Source organism: Strigops habroptila, chromosome 11, assembly GCF_004027225.2.
Source record: "Strigops habroptila isolate Jane chromosome 11, bStrHab1.2.pri, whole genome shotgun sequence".
Classification (NCBI taxonomy): Eukaryota; Metazoa; Chordata; class Aves; order Psittaciformes; family Psittacidae; genus Strigops; species Strigops habroptila.
In genome coordinates, this window is record NC_046360.1 from 3613621 (window position 1) to 3627968 (window position 14348).

A 14348-nucleotide genomic window follows, 5' to 3' on the forward strand; every position below is an offset into this window, starting at 1 on the left:
TATCTGGATGACTATCTAAAACTAAATACTTTAGCATACTGTTCTAAGTAGGTGCACCAGAATTGCTGGTTTTCTCTTTGAGCAAATAGAACTATTTATTTCAATTCCAAGTACACATTGTTCTAACATTATCTTATGCCTTTAGTTTGAAGGACAAGAAATTAACCTTGATAGCCGTGTGGGCATCTTTATTACAATGAATCCTGGTTATGCTGGTCGGACTGAGCTCCCCGAGTCTGTAAAAGCTTTGTTCAGGCCTGTGGTTGTTATTGTACCAGATCTTCAGCAAATCTGTGAAATCATGCTCTTTTCTGAAGGGTTCCTTATGGCAAAGGTAGGAAGATTTTATTGCTACCCATACCCATGTACGCACCAATGTATGCATTGTTTGGTTGTCACTTACACACTTGTGATTATCTAACTTAAATCTCAAACAGGTCCTTGCCAAAAAGATGACAGTGCTATACAAGCTAGCAAGGGAACAGCTTTCTAAACAACATCATTATGATTTTGGACTGCGGGCCCTTAAGTCAGTGTTGGTGATGGCTGGAGAACTGAAAAGAGGATCAGGAGACCTCAGCGAGGTAGATTTGCTGCTTTAGGTACCTGGGCAGATCATCTTTTTCATTAGGAAGAGGATGTGTTTACACATCTGCTGTAGTTTGTGTTGGAAAGAGGAGCATTGGTGTTGTCATCTTATTTCTCTGTTCTTACTGAGTTTTATCATGTCCTCTGCCAGCAAGTTACTGTCGGAACTCAAAGTAGGGAAATCTATAGAAAAAGAAGTATTTTATTTCCTGTTAAGTCCAGGATGCAAATAGCCAGATGAGTGTTTCTGGATGAACAGTGAAAGCTGGTTTTTGAACAGTGATGCTCCAGTTGTTAACTGTGTAGCTCAAAGAGAACAGTAAACTTTCTTTTATAAGTTTTTCAATACTGCATTGCTTTTTATGGGTTTCTGTACACCTATTTTTTTATTTCTGTATGTATGGTTGTGATACCCAGATGCTTAGGGAAATTCTTATTCAAATTTCATCTTCAAAACTTGGAGACAGTTGAAGGAAACTCCTCTATAAAATTATGTACAGATGCACATTGCAGGCTGGCAGGAAATTGGGGTCTAAATGATGCTCTCAAGAGGACCACAGAATTTGGGTATGTTCATAAAACATTTGATGTTATTTTAACATCACATCAGGGAAGCTGTAGTCTGAGTCACTCCAGCCATTTGGCATTTGGTTAATATGGTAGAAAAAGGCAGCTATTACTCTTTGCTATTGGTCTGCTTAATCCTCATGAAATAACCATTGTTTCCACTAGTAACTGATGCCAAGAAAACATTCTCAAAGCTGTACTGAAGTAATCAGGCAATAGTTTTAAGAAGTGTTTGATGTTACTACATATAGGTAATTGGTTAGCTGTTTGGTAAAGATTGATTCTGCTATGTTTTGTCTAGGAAGTTGTACTGATGAGAGCTCTACGAGATATGAATCTTCCTAAATTTGTGTTTGAAGATGTACCTCTCTTCCTTGGCCTAATCTCTGACCTGTTTCCTGGCCTGGATTGCCCTCGAGTCCGCTACCCTAACTTTAATGATGCTGTAGAACAAGTGCTGGAAGAAGGGGGTTATATTGTTTTACCAGTTCAGGTATAAGAAATGTTAATTGCTCGAGTTTTTATTGTAAGCATTAAGCTGCATATGCACTGCTGGAATGGCTCCAGGAAATCTTATCTGGTATAGACCTGCTGATCCTGGCCATAGAAGAATTATGCACAGCAGTCTCTTGAATCCATATTTATTTTTCAGGTGGATAAAGTAGTTCAGATGTATGAGACAATGTTAACTCGTCACACTACAATGGTAGTTGGACCTACTGGAGGTGGCAAGTCAGTTGTCATTAATGCTTTGTGCCAGGCGCAAAACAAGTGAGTATAGAACTTGATGCATGGAAATCAGGTTGTAAGATGGCATAGACTGCATTGTTCAGCCCTGTGTAGTCATGACAGGATCAGTAGCTGACCATAATATTTATTTGGGTTAACAATACAACATGGTATTGTGTCATTTTAATACTGCTTTTCTTGCTGTATCTTTAGGCTGGGATTATTGACAAAACTTTACACACTGAACCCTAAAGCTATGAGTGTGATTGAGCTTTATGGGATCCTGGACCCTACCACCCGAGACTGGACAGATGGAGTCCTGTCAAACATATTTCGAGAGATCAACAGGCCTACTGACAAGGAAGAGCGAAGGTGGGCAGCTAGAAACCAGTGTGATAGATTTTAGATACTGAGTTTTAAATCTTTCATTTTATTTTTAATATCTGATACCACTATTTAAAAAACAAGTGCTAAATAAATAGAAAGTGTCCAGGGGGTCTTTCTGCCTTCTGTGAGTTCCTCAGTGAGATGGCTTACAAAAAACAAATGGGAGGCTTCAAAACAGGTGGACTGACATTGTCACCAGTGATGGCACATCTGAATTCTGAAACACATTAGTAAAATCAGAGATTAGTCAGTGCCCCTTGGCTCCCGTATCCACAGGTACATTCTGTTTGATGGAGATGTGGATGCTCTCTGGGTTGAAAACATGAATTCTGTCATGGATGACAACAAGTTATTGACCCTGGCAAATGGGGAGCGGATTAGACTTCAGTCACACTGTGCTTTGTTGTTTGAGGTAAGTAATGACTGTACTGCTTCATGCATGGGAAGGGTTAGAAACAGATGGGTCTACAAAGCCTGACAAGCTGGTACTGTAGCTGTTCTTTGTTTAAGTGTGTGATTATTTCGTACAATTACTTTATAGGTTGGTGACTTGCAGTATGCATCTCCTGCCACGGTATCCCGCTGTGGAATGGTCTTTGTAGATCCTAAAAACCTAAGATACAAGCCCTACTGGCAGAAGTGGGTCCAAGGAAGAGAAAATGAGGTGGGAATTTCTGCACTTGTTCAGAAAGTATTAAATACTGAACTGTAGGCAGCTGTAAAAGAAAACCTTTGTAAAGGCAGTCTGATTTTCTGACAACAAATCTCATCACTAGGAGGGCTGAAGAGAGTTCCCAGCTTTTCTAACTTCTAATTGTTTCTGAGAACCAAGAAAACAGTTTATCTGATCTCCAAAGAGCTAACAGTGAGACTAGTTAGGTCCCTGTTTCTTATATTTATTTTAAAATCTCAAGTCCAAAAGGAACTGACAGCTTAGTTGCTAGCACCTGATGAATGCAGATCCTCACCTGCTGAAAACCCAGTGCATACAACAGTGTCACATTTCTTCATGTGACCGTACCCTGTCTTTGGTAGAAGTGATCCCTTCAAGAATAATCATACTTGGTGAGCCAGGTATTGATGGGAAGCTCTTCTGTTAAAAATCTGCTTTCTAGGTTTCTGTGTGCTGAATTATTGTCCTTTTTGTTCCTCAGCAAGAGAGAAATGATTTGAACCGTCTCTTTGAAAAATACGTGCCCTGCCTTATTGATATGATTATAGAGGGAATTGTGGACGGGAGACCTGGAGGAAAGCTGAAGACCATTGTTCCTCAAACAGATTTAAATATGGTAAGGAATAGAGAATAAAGGTTGAAAAGTTTATCTAAAAAGAGAAATGGAAAGATGGAGAGAGTAAAAATCTCCCAAAGAAAGTACAGGGGTGTCTGTGCTGAAATGTCATTTGCTAGTGATAAGCACCAAGAAGAGACAAAAGAAGCAGTCAGTTCCTAACAGTGCTTTTCTGCTGACATTAATATACATACCAATAGATCCACCTGCAGGGAGAAGTGATCAGCAAACACTCAAACAGCTAAAAACATATCAAGAGTTTTCATGCATCTGAATGGCAATTCTGTTTACAGTTTTGTCTTGTTTTACAACAGGTGGTGCAGCTGGGTATGATGCTGGAAGCTCTAATTGTGGTACAGCATGATGATCCTGATGTTCTGGAATGTTTTTTCTTGGAAGCTTTGTATTCCTCCTTAGGTGCTTCTCTTCTTGATGCTGGGAGAATTAAATTTGATGAAAACGTTAAACGTATTTCCTGCTTGTCTACTGTCAATGATGACAACACCCTGGCTAAGCCAGGGGAGCTGCCAGGTAGGATCTTGTCATAATTTGTTCTGAATCCTATTGATTGCTTACATTGGAAAGGTGTTAGTTTCCACGAAGGCAGAACATTGTTCTTCCTTCCAGCTAAACTATACTGGCTGCAAAATGTGCTTTCTGAAGGACTATCACTGGAAACTACATAGAGATACTGATGCTAGATGAATCTCAGCTGCTGGTCTGTCCTCACAGAACAGTACTTTTCTATGCCAAGCTGAAAAGATAAACAGTGAAAGGAAAAACAAAATGTGAAAGGAAGGCCAATGGAAGGTGCTTAAAAAGCAGCAGCATGATCCAACTGCTGGACTAGGAGAATTTTGGTTGATGTTTTACTGAGTTAAATGACAAGTAAACAGGACAAAGTGTTACCCAGCTTGGTCCAGAATCTTACCCTGCACTTTTATCTCAACCACATTATTTTCTTATGAAATATTTCAGTGTCATATAAAACTTCCAGTTGCTTAATGGTTTGCAGGTCAGCTGCCAACTTTGTATGACTTTCATTTTGATGCATCTAAAAAGCAATGGGTACCTTGGATGAATCTCGTTCCTGAATATATCCATAACCCTGAAGTGAGATTTCGTGACATTCTAGGTGAGTGTAAGGTTAAATACAGTGATGATATGCCTTTAATTTATTATGTGCCCCACTGAGTGCATGGCACTTAACATGAGACGTCCTATAGGGAAGGTTATCTGCTCAGGTTCAGTTTCTTGTGATGGCACAAATCAATTTCTTTTATGTTCTTGCAATAGCAGTTCAGCAGGAATAGAGTTGATATTTGCAGCACTGTGTAATAAAGAAATGAGGAAAGAATAAAAAGCTTGTTTCAGTTAATAAGGCTTATTAGGAGCTATCAATGCCTTTTACAAGCATGAATAGCACAAGATTCACAGTCTGATGTACCAGAAACTCTTGGAAAAATGTCAGCTCCATGGTTCAAGTAGATAAAAATTACATTCATAAGGCTATTATTGGTTGTTACTTCAAGCCCTGTATAATGGTGACAGTTGCTTTTCACAGTTAAGGACAAATTGAGGCATGTTACTTCATAGTAATACTTCAGTAAGAACAGGTTAACTTCACTGGCTCAAATAATTATGCAATCTCTGAAGTTGCTCCTAGTGGCAGGCTATTCACATAGAAAGAAATTAATCTCTGTAGAGTTCTGGGAAAATGCTTATGATCCAAATAAATCCTGATTATATCCTTGAAATAGGGATTAAATGGAGCTTAACCAGTCCATAACCCTCCTTTATGGAAGATCAGTTCTTTTTTAATATATCTATAGGAGAAAAGATCCCAATGATAAAAGATGGAAAGAGATGATTGAGCAATTAAAAATTTCCACATTGTGAGTTGATACTTCAGATCATGTCTTTGTGCAACTGCATGTTAATAACTTGAGAGTCTGATCCAGCACTATTCTATAAATATAAATCCCCAGCTGTACTGTGTTTTAATTTAACCTGCTGTCCTGTTCATGATCTTTTTCAGTGCCTACAGTGGATACAACACGCACTACTTGGTTACTAGAACAGATGGTAAAAATAAAACACCCAGTTGTTCTTGTAGGTGAATCGGGTACATCTAAAACAGCAACTACACAAAACTTCCTAAGCAATCTGAACAAAGATCTTTATGTATGTATGAGGCAGTTTGCCTTGTTTGTAAAGCTGCATTTTCATTCTTTGTGTGTTAAATTTGCATTGTAAGGCAATGTCTGTGGATAGCAATATTGACTTTGGTAATGTGAGTGCAAGCTCCAGACCCAAAGTGTGTGAGTCATTTGAAAATCCCTCAGGATCAAAGATGTTTTATTCTCTCTACCACGTACAGATTCAATTTTAGAAAGGAAATGTATACTATTGAAGTGGTAAAAATGGGATTGCTTTTCTTTGTCATCTGTAATTTAAGTGAATAAATGGACCAGAGAAGTATTTCCTGTATATGTAATATAAAGAATATTTTTGAATGCTCTATTTAAAAAAAAAGAACAGGTAAAAATCCATTCTTATCCATGTCTCCCCCTTTGCAGCTACTGCTGACAATTAACTTCTCTTCTCGTACATCATCATTGGACATTCAGAGAAACCTGGAGACAAATGTAGAGAAACGAACTAAAGACACTTATGGCCCTCCTGTGGGAAAACGTCTCATTGTTTTCATGGATGATATGAATATGCCAAGAGTAAGCTGCCAGTAGTTTGCAAGGAAGTATAGAGACACTTGGGGTGGCACTGACATGGTCCCTTCATGCACAGATCAAATGAATCACAAGTCAGGGAGATTCATGGTATGTGCATACCTGGATTTCCGCTTAGGACCTTCAGGACAGTTGGATTTGTGTGCAGTAAGGGGTGTTTCTGTCTGTTACAATATTCGTCCCATATGAAAGAAAGATCCTGTTGGGTCATTTCTTTATGCCATTAAAATTGTGTTTCTGTGGCCTGATATTGACTTCAAGTTGTGTATTGCAGAAACTATACTTTTCTCTTTACAAATGCAGCAAAAGAGTACATGCACATTTAGTTTACCTTGGAGAAGAGGTGCTTTTCCCATAGGACACATTGGAATGAATGTTCACAATCAGTGCTAGAGCTTTACAGAGTGTCACTTAGTCCTTGTAATGTTCTCCTGAGTATGGAGCACAATATTTTTACATTTATAGCAGTAACTGGCATGCTGATGTACTGTGCACTAAATATCTTGACTCTTTTGTATCACAAAGGTTGATGAGTATGGCACACAGCAACCCATTGCCTTGTTGAAGCTGCTGCTAGAAAAAGGTTACTTGTATGACCGTGGTAAGGAGATGAACTGTAAATTTCTTCGAGACCTGGGTTTTGTTGCTGCCATGGGGAAAGCTGGAGGAGGTCGGAATGAGGTTGACCCTCGCTTCATCTCACTCTTCAGTGTTTTTAACATAACTTTTCCTTCTGAGCAATCACTGAATTTGATCTATGCCTCCATCCTGAAAGGCCACACTGCGGTAAGTTCACTGTTTCTAAAGGATTGCTCAACAGGTTTTCTGGTTTTAAATAGACAGTTATTTCTGTGGTATCTCAAGACCTGAAATCTTCTGTTATGAGGCTTTCTTATATTTAGAACCTCATGCAAACTTTTCCCTTTCTCTTCTCTTGCTCAGTGGGTTTACACCGTTTTGATGAATTCTTGAGTAATACATAAACATTCAATCAGTAGATAATTTATAAATCTGGTGATTTTCATAGGTTGAAACCTGTGAAAGGTTTGGTTATGGTTCCTGTAACCAAATATACAAAGGTCAGCAAAGTCTTCCTTGAATGACAGTGAAAAATGTAATGTAATGCAGCAGACTGCATTACTAGCCAGTAACTTAAAACAATTAAATCAGAAAAGAGCAGTTTATTTTTTTGCTCTCGCAGTACTGTGGAAATTCCAGTCATTGATGTTATCTTCAGCACTCTGCAAGCTTGGGAATGAAGGTGGGGGCTGCCCAAAACATTGAACTGCAGAATGTTCATAGTACACAGGAATATGAAGCTCTGAATATGTTTGCCCTCAGTTATTTGCAATATACCCAGCAAGCTTAAAAGCTGGAAAGCAGAATTTGTTTAATAGCACTGAGTTCTCTCTGGGCAGTCTCATGAAAACACCTTTTTTTTCCTCATGTTTGCAGATATTTAATGAGTCTATATCAAGCATCTCTGACAAGATTACTGCATGTACTTTGGAGCTTTATAAAATGGTTATTTGTGACCTACCCCCTACTCCTTCCAAATTCCATTATATTTTTAACCTGCGGGATCTCTCCAGGGTCTATAATGGACTCGTTCTTACAACTCCAGAGAGGTAAGAAGAGAAAAATTGTCTTCGGTGATCCTACACCTATTTATATTGGTTGAATCAGAGTTAAGATGAGGTAATTTGGTACATGAAATCAGTCACATTTAGTCACTTTTCATTATACCTTTGCCACAATAAGAAGATGTTCAGGAACATCCTAAATTGTGATCTTGCTCTTGATGAACGCTGATGCATTCGTCTTTCTTAAATAAGATATTCAAAGGTAAAAATGCAAGCAAATCAGTTATTATGAAAAGAACAAGCCCCAGGAAGAGAGTAAAAAAGTCAATCCAGAGTTTGGTCAGTGTGATGAACCATATGGCCTTAGGAATCATGTCAGCTCATTTGGTGCAGTCTGATATTTCGATGTTAATTCAGGTTTCAAACAGTGACCCAGATGGTGAGAGTTTGGAGAAATGAGTGCCTCAGGGTTTTCCATGACAGGCTGATTAATGAAGCAGACAAAGAACTGGTGAGTAATTTCATTTAATTTTTAGTAGTCACTGGCTATTACTATGGCAACTGATTTGCAACAGCAACATTACCAACTGTTGGACTCGGGTCTGCAGGCAGACTGCAGGCTAGTTTAACCACTGTGTTGCTCCATTAATCTAAAACATGGCCCATGGAGTTTTCTTTTCTAAAATAAAGTGATTATGGCAGAGTGAGCAAGCAGGTCTGCTGAAGGAATGGAAAATGTCACTCAGTTTGCCTGTCCAGGAAACGTAGTTAGGAGTGGCATAGGTGAGAGAGCTGTGCAGGGGAAAACTCAGGAAATCACTTCAGGTTGGTATTTTGCTTTAGGAAGGTTATATCAGAACGTGACTATACAATCAAGTAGGAAAAAGAGGAATAAGAGCTGAGTCCTTAAACAATGGGTTCAGTTTTGGCTGTTATGCAAACTGGAAAATACTCTGAATTGTGTCTTAAAACACAAGAGAGGTTGATGCCAGTTTTATACCTTGAGAATTAGGGGAGGATTTGGGGTAAAGTTTACTTATATGGAAGCAAGTTGCTTCAAAAGTTCCTTAGATGAAAAGAGGTAGATGAGGATGGCTGCAGATTTTTCTGCTTAACACTTTCTTCTCTAATGAACAGAGATACATTTCCAGCTCAATTCTCACAACTCAGAATATGTTGCAACTTTTCTGTATTTGTACATTTATTCAAACTTACAAGATTTGTGAGAAATCTTGGTGATGAGACATCTATGAATGTTGAGAAGGAAGATTTATTAATATAATTTTTACACCAATATATGAAAAGTTGGGGTTTTTTAACAGGCTTCTCTTTTTCTGTCTTAAACTTCTGCAGACTATTGGCATGAATGGTTCTTGAACTGCCTATTAGATAATTTTAGAAATCATACATAGAACACAATAGGAGGCTGTGGGTTTGGGATCTTCTAGTGGCATAAGAATCCCCTTGAAATCAGTATTTGGGCAAGAATCTCCATTATCACCTTCAGGTGTTACTGGCTTCAGAGTCATCTGCTTTGTCATGTTGCCTGACTCATTTCATATCCTTGAAGGTACAAGGTCATATAAAAAACCTGATTGAAGAGAATTTCAACGATGCCTTGGAGCAGGCCATGAGGGATCCTATTCTTTTTGGAGATTTCAGAATGGCCCTGAATGAAGGAGAACCTCGTATTTATGAAGATATCCAAGACTATGATGCAGCAAAAGCTCTCTTTCAGGTAGCGTGCACCAGCTTGGAACTGCACCTCATTCTGTCTCTGTGCCTGAGGAATGGGCAGGAGCCTGACCCAAGCTGTAGGAAACCTGTTCTCTTTCTGTGTGCACATAGTATTTTATGTTACCCATTTGGGGTCTGCAGTAATGAAAATTGAAGATCAGCTACAGAGTCAGCAGTGTTTTCCAATAGTTTATTTTCCCTGAGGAAAGGGAAGGGAATAATTCTGCTAAATGGGTTGTTGTTTTATTAATGTTATTGGTTCATTGGTCTCCTAGTAACATTCTGTCCACCTTTCTCTGCAGGAGATTTTGGAGGAATATAATGAAGTTAATGTTCAAATGAATCTGGTGCTTTTTGATGATGCTTTGGAGCATTTAATCCACGTTCATCGCATCATGCGGATGGATCAGGGCCATGCCCTGCTCATAGGAGTGGGAGGCTCAGGAAAGCAGTCTCTAACAAGACTGGCTGCCTATACAGCTGGATGTGAGGTTAGTGACCCTGCATGTCTGCAGTGAAAGAAGACAAGGAAAGCAATACTGTGATCAAGATTAAATTGGCTGGGAGGAAGGAAGTCAATCAAGATAAGACCAGGCTGGCATCTCTTCCCTTTGGAGAAAAAACAGGGTGAGATGGTTGCCAGGAGGTCTAAACTGATGAGTGTGGGTGATCTGGGCAGGAAGCTGTCAGTGCCTGAATGTGGGTGTTGGCACTGGGGACAGAAAACAAGGATGGGTTTGATGCTGAACAACTAATAGTCCCTAACTACTGCTTTTGCTACTTATCTGTATTACAGCAGCACTCCAGTGCTGCTTGAGGAACCTTGTTGTGATTGATGCTGTAATATTTCAGATAGGAAATGTTCCTCTCTCAGAGGTACTTTCAGTATCTTACAGAGGCTTGAAAGGGAAGAACAAAAAAGGAGTCTGAACACAAAGCAATTTTGAAAATGCAATCCTGCAGAGATGTACAAATGTCATTTTATAAATAACATACTGCATAATTTTCCTGATACTTATACATTTACTGGTGATAGGGGCAAAACCCAACCCTTGATCCAGTCTAATTGAAATTCAGTTAGCATCATGTCTTGGGTCCAGCCGTGTCTTCTCAGTAGATATTGCATCCGTAGGTGTTTGAGATCGTCTTGAGTCGAGGATACGGAGAAAGTAATTTCCGAGAAGATTTGAAAAGTCTGTACCAGAAGCTGGGTCTTGAGAACAAGCCCATGGTCTTCTTGTTCACAGATGGCCATGTAGCAGAGGAGAGTTTCCTGGAACTCATCAACAACATGTTAACTTCAGGTGACTCAGGCAGCCTCAATTACTCTCCATCAGTGTCTACTTGTGACTCATAATCTCAAATGTACTCTTGATCCAGCTATTACTGTTTCACCCTGTGTCCTCTGCTGCTTTAGTTTCACTCTTCAGTACTACCTGAAGTGATCTTAGCCTTCATAATGGCTTTTGGGCATCTTCTTACAGTCGTTAATATGTGGGAAGGCTATAGGGTTAATTCTGGGAAGGCTATAGGGTTAATTCGTGCTGATCATGATGTTTCAGGAGTCAAATTTCTTCTAAGACTGAGCTATAGCTTCAGCTGCAGTTGGCCACAAACCCACCTTTTGTCCCATTGGCTTTTGAATAGCTTTCACCTGAACTGTAGCAACTGCTTATATATATGTCCTAAAATGTAGTTTGGTACCTTTTATTGTATGCAGCAGCTGAAAATGAGCAGCAGCTGGCACTGTGTGACCACCCCCTCTATAGAAGTTCCTACAGAGTCTGATTTGAAAACAGATGTGTTAAATCTCATCCCTTTCCTTGGACTAGTTTTTCCTGTTCCTGGCTTGCTTACGTCTGTCATTAAGTAACTTACACAATATTTGCCACATGATAGAATGAAAATGTGAACTGGTGGTTTCTTTGGGGAGTTAAAAGCACTTTATGTTCTTGTGACAGTTTGCGTATGTTGCTGAAGCCCAAACATAAATGAATGAATTATTCCTCTGAATTGCCTTGCCTAATCCTAAATACTATCTCACTATTTTCCATGGGAGCTTAAGGGAGGGGGAGAATCCTAGAGCAATTAATAGGTTCATTCAAACTACCAGAATCATTTTTGCAGAGCTAGGTTTAAAATTTGTGACTCTGGTTTCTCATCTGCCCTATCCCCAGCCATATGGTTTTCTCTTACTGGTTGTTCTCACAAGCATTCTCCTGTCCTTATGTTACAGGAATGGTGCCAGCCCTTTTTCCAGATGATGAAAAAGACAGCATACTAAATCAGATTGGAGGTGAAGCTGCTAAAGCTGGCGTGAGCCCAGCTAAAGAGAGTATCTGGCAATATTTTGTAAACAAATGTGCAAACAACCTTCACATTGTCCTGGGAATGTCCCCAGTTGGGGAAAGTCTGAGAACATGGTGCAGGAATTTCCCAGGTATGAATTGTACACACTGCTTAGTCCCTTCCCTATGAAACTCAGGTTTGCAGGCAAGAGCAAATCTTTACTGGACACTCAGAGATGTCTGGCAGCTAAAGCTAAGCAGAGCAGGTTCCATGAATAAGGATTAGCAGCACCTGATTGTTTTTTCCAGTTAATTACCACACATCAGTGAGTATTATTGATTAGCATTTACCAGATCAGTTCATTTTCCAGCTGAACAGCTGAAATCAATTGGTCCTCCTGCCTGAACTGGAAATATACAGCCTATGTCTGCAGCTTTTCTTCTGCAGTTTACAGAAGAATGTGTGGCATTAAATCGTTATGAAGCTAGGATGCTGGGAAGAGAAACATTATCTAAAGCCAAGAAAAGGGTATGGTGAGAGGAATACCCACTGAGAGCAAAACCACCTGAGCCACCTGAGGTGCACTTCAGCAAGTGGCTGAAAGGAGGCCTGGGAAACTGAAGACACATGAAAGATGGGTACGGGTGGGAATCCATTAAAATACCTTGTTGCAGCTCTTGACTGCATCCTCTAGGATGGTACAGCCTAAAGAATGGTATGATGGGGTTGGCAGGACACAGGTGAAAAGTTGGTTGTTTACTATCAAAATAAAAGTATTGACTTTGTGGTAAATTTTCTTGCTAAGCAGGAATCAAATAAGATAGATCCTTTAGATTCTTGATGAGAATAAAGCTAAGCATGGGACTGCCTATTAGAGTCCAGTTTTACAAAGGAATTTTTCACATAACACTATCCTTTTATTTTAAGGCCTTGTCAACAACACTGGTATTGACTGGTTCTTGCCCTGGCCCCCGCAGGCCTTGTATGCAGTTGCACAATCCTTTGTTGGTATGTAAAATGTCAGTATTTTAACCCATTAACCCTTTGGATAGCCTTAAGAAAGAGATTCTTTGCAGTTATTGCAGATTTCGTGATTTAATTTCCCATTGTGCCTGTTATTACCCTGATTCTCATTTGCTACATGCAAAATCCCAGGCAAAAAGCGCTTTTGGGTTGAAGTTTCTTACTTGCTAACCTTCAAGTTCCCAACACTGTAGACACTGTGGCCTACCAGGAAGCCCAGGTTTACTTCTGACTCTGCTGTGATCTTGCTTTTTGCCCCTAAAAGCAGACTTTTTTTGTGCCTGGCTTAGTTGTACATAAGAAAGATGATAATTGGCATACTCTTAAAAAAAACCCAAACTAAACACCAAACTAACCTTTGAAATTTGTTATTTATTTGCCCAATTGTAGGCAATAGCTCACGCATCCCATCAGAGAGCTCCAAGGCAGTGATTGAGCACATGGTCATGGTGCATGAATCTGTAGAGGCTTTCAGCAAGAGGTTTCTGCAGAAACTGAGACGTACAAACCATGTCACACCAAAGAATTACCTTGATTTTATCAATACTTATGCAAAATTGCTGGAGGAGAAAAACGAATTCATTTCAGGTAAGGTTATGTAGATGTTTTCTGCTTTTTAGTAAATGATGGAAATATTTTAAGAAGAAAAATTGTGGTGAGAACCACACATACGACCCACATTATGCAAAAATTGTTTTCTCAGTACTATCTCAAATGCTGTGCTGGCATCTGGCTTTGACGTTGGACCATTATCCTGGCCACATGTGAATGTTCAGCCTCTGTCAAATGGTGGGTTCTCCTCAAATTCTTGTATGCATGAACCTGAGCCAGAATCTCCAAACCAAACAATCCTCTGCTTGGGGAGGAGTCTCATTAAATCTAATACCAGCTCAGCCTACCTCAAGGTTTGACATTCTTCCTCAAGCAGCAATTCTTATTCATACTTCAGTGGGCACTGAAATATGTGAAGAGGATAAAACATGAACAGTGTAATATGGAAAGTGACTTGTGGCACAGGGCCACTGTGTGGTAGCTTAAGAGACATTAACAACATCTTGTGTGGGAGGCTTAGGAAAGAAAAAATCTCTAAGAGTCATTTTCCTTTCATAACCAAGGTTTGCCTTGCTGCAGAGTGCACCTTTAAGCATATTTTCCTTGTCTATTGCTGTGTGGTAGTATATAATCAACAAATCACTCTAAGTTTTTCCTTTTTTCCTACCTAGCACATTGTAAACGGCTGGATGGGGGCTTAATTAAACTGGAGGAAGCGAGTGTACAGCTGGTTGAGCTGAACCGGAAACTTGCTGAGCAAGAGATTGTGCTCGCAGAAAAATCAGCTGCTTGTGAGGCTTTGTTACGAGAGATATCAGAAAACACAGAAGTAGGTAGGTGGTTTACAACTACTGCAG

General features: G+C 39.6%; 1 protein-coding gene across 9 annotated transcripts in view; it reads left to right on the forward strand.

Annotated features, from left to right (window-relative positions):
- DNAH10 (dynein axonemal heavy chain 10) overlaps positions 1 to 14348 on the forward strand; it is a 54830-nt gene that overhangs the window by 23422 nt on the left and 17060 nt on the right. For all 9 annotated transcript variants that reach the window (XR_003993900.1, XR_003993901.1, XM_030502506.1 and 6 more), the window contains 22 exons: positions 146 to 334; positions 438 to 584; positions 1457 to 1648; positions 1808 to 1926; positions 2098 to 2256; positions 2548 to 2683; positions 2813 to 2935; positions 3426 to 3560; positions 3875 to 4091; positions 4576 to 4695; positions 5599 to 5744; positions 6140 to 6292; positions 6833 to 7093; positions 7763 to 7935; positions 8308 to 8401; positions 9461 to 9628; positions 9930 to 10118; positions 10760 to 10931; positions 11864 to 12067; positions 12844 to 12924; positions 13330 to 13527; positions 14163 to 14324. Coding sequence is in view for 7 of the 9 variants with exons in the window: in XM_030502506.1 (XP_030358366.1) it covers positions 146 to 334; positions 438 to 584; positions 1457 to 1648; positions 1808 to 1926; positions 2098 to 2256; positions 2548 to 2683; positions 2813 to 2935; positions 3426 to 3560; positions 3875 to 4091; positions 4576 to 4695; positions 5599 to 5744; positions 6140 to 6292; positions 6833 to 7093; positions 7763 to 7935; positions 8308 to 8401; positions 9461 to 9628; positions 9930 to 10118; positions 10760 to 10931; positions 11864 to 12067; positions 12844 to 12924; positions 13330 to 13527; positions 14163 to 14324 (3538 nt within the window). In the remaining 2 variants the exon portion in view is untranslated. The remainder of the gene's footprint in view (positions 1 to 145; positions 335 to 437; positions 585 to 1456; positions 1649 to 1807; positions 1927 to 2097; positions 2257 to 2547; positions 2684 to 2812; positions 2936 to 3425; positions 3561 to 3874; positions 4092 to 4575; positions 4696 to 5598; positions 5745 to 6139; positions 6293 to 6832; positions 7094 to 7762; positions 7936 to 8307; positions 8402 to 9460; positions 9629 to 9929; positions 10119 to 10759; positions 10932 to 11863; positions 12068 to 12843; positions 12925 to 13329; positions 13528 to 14162; positions 14325 to 14348) is intronic.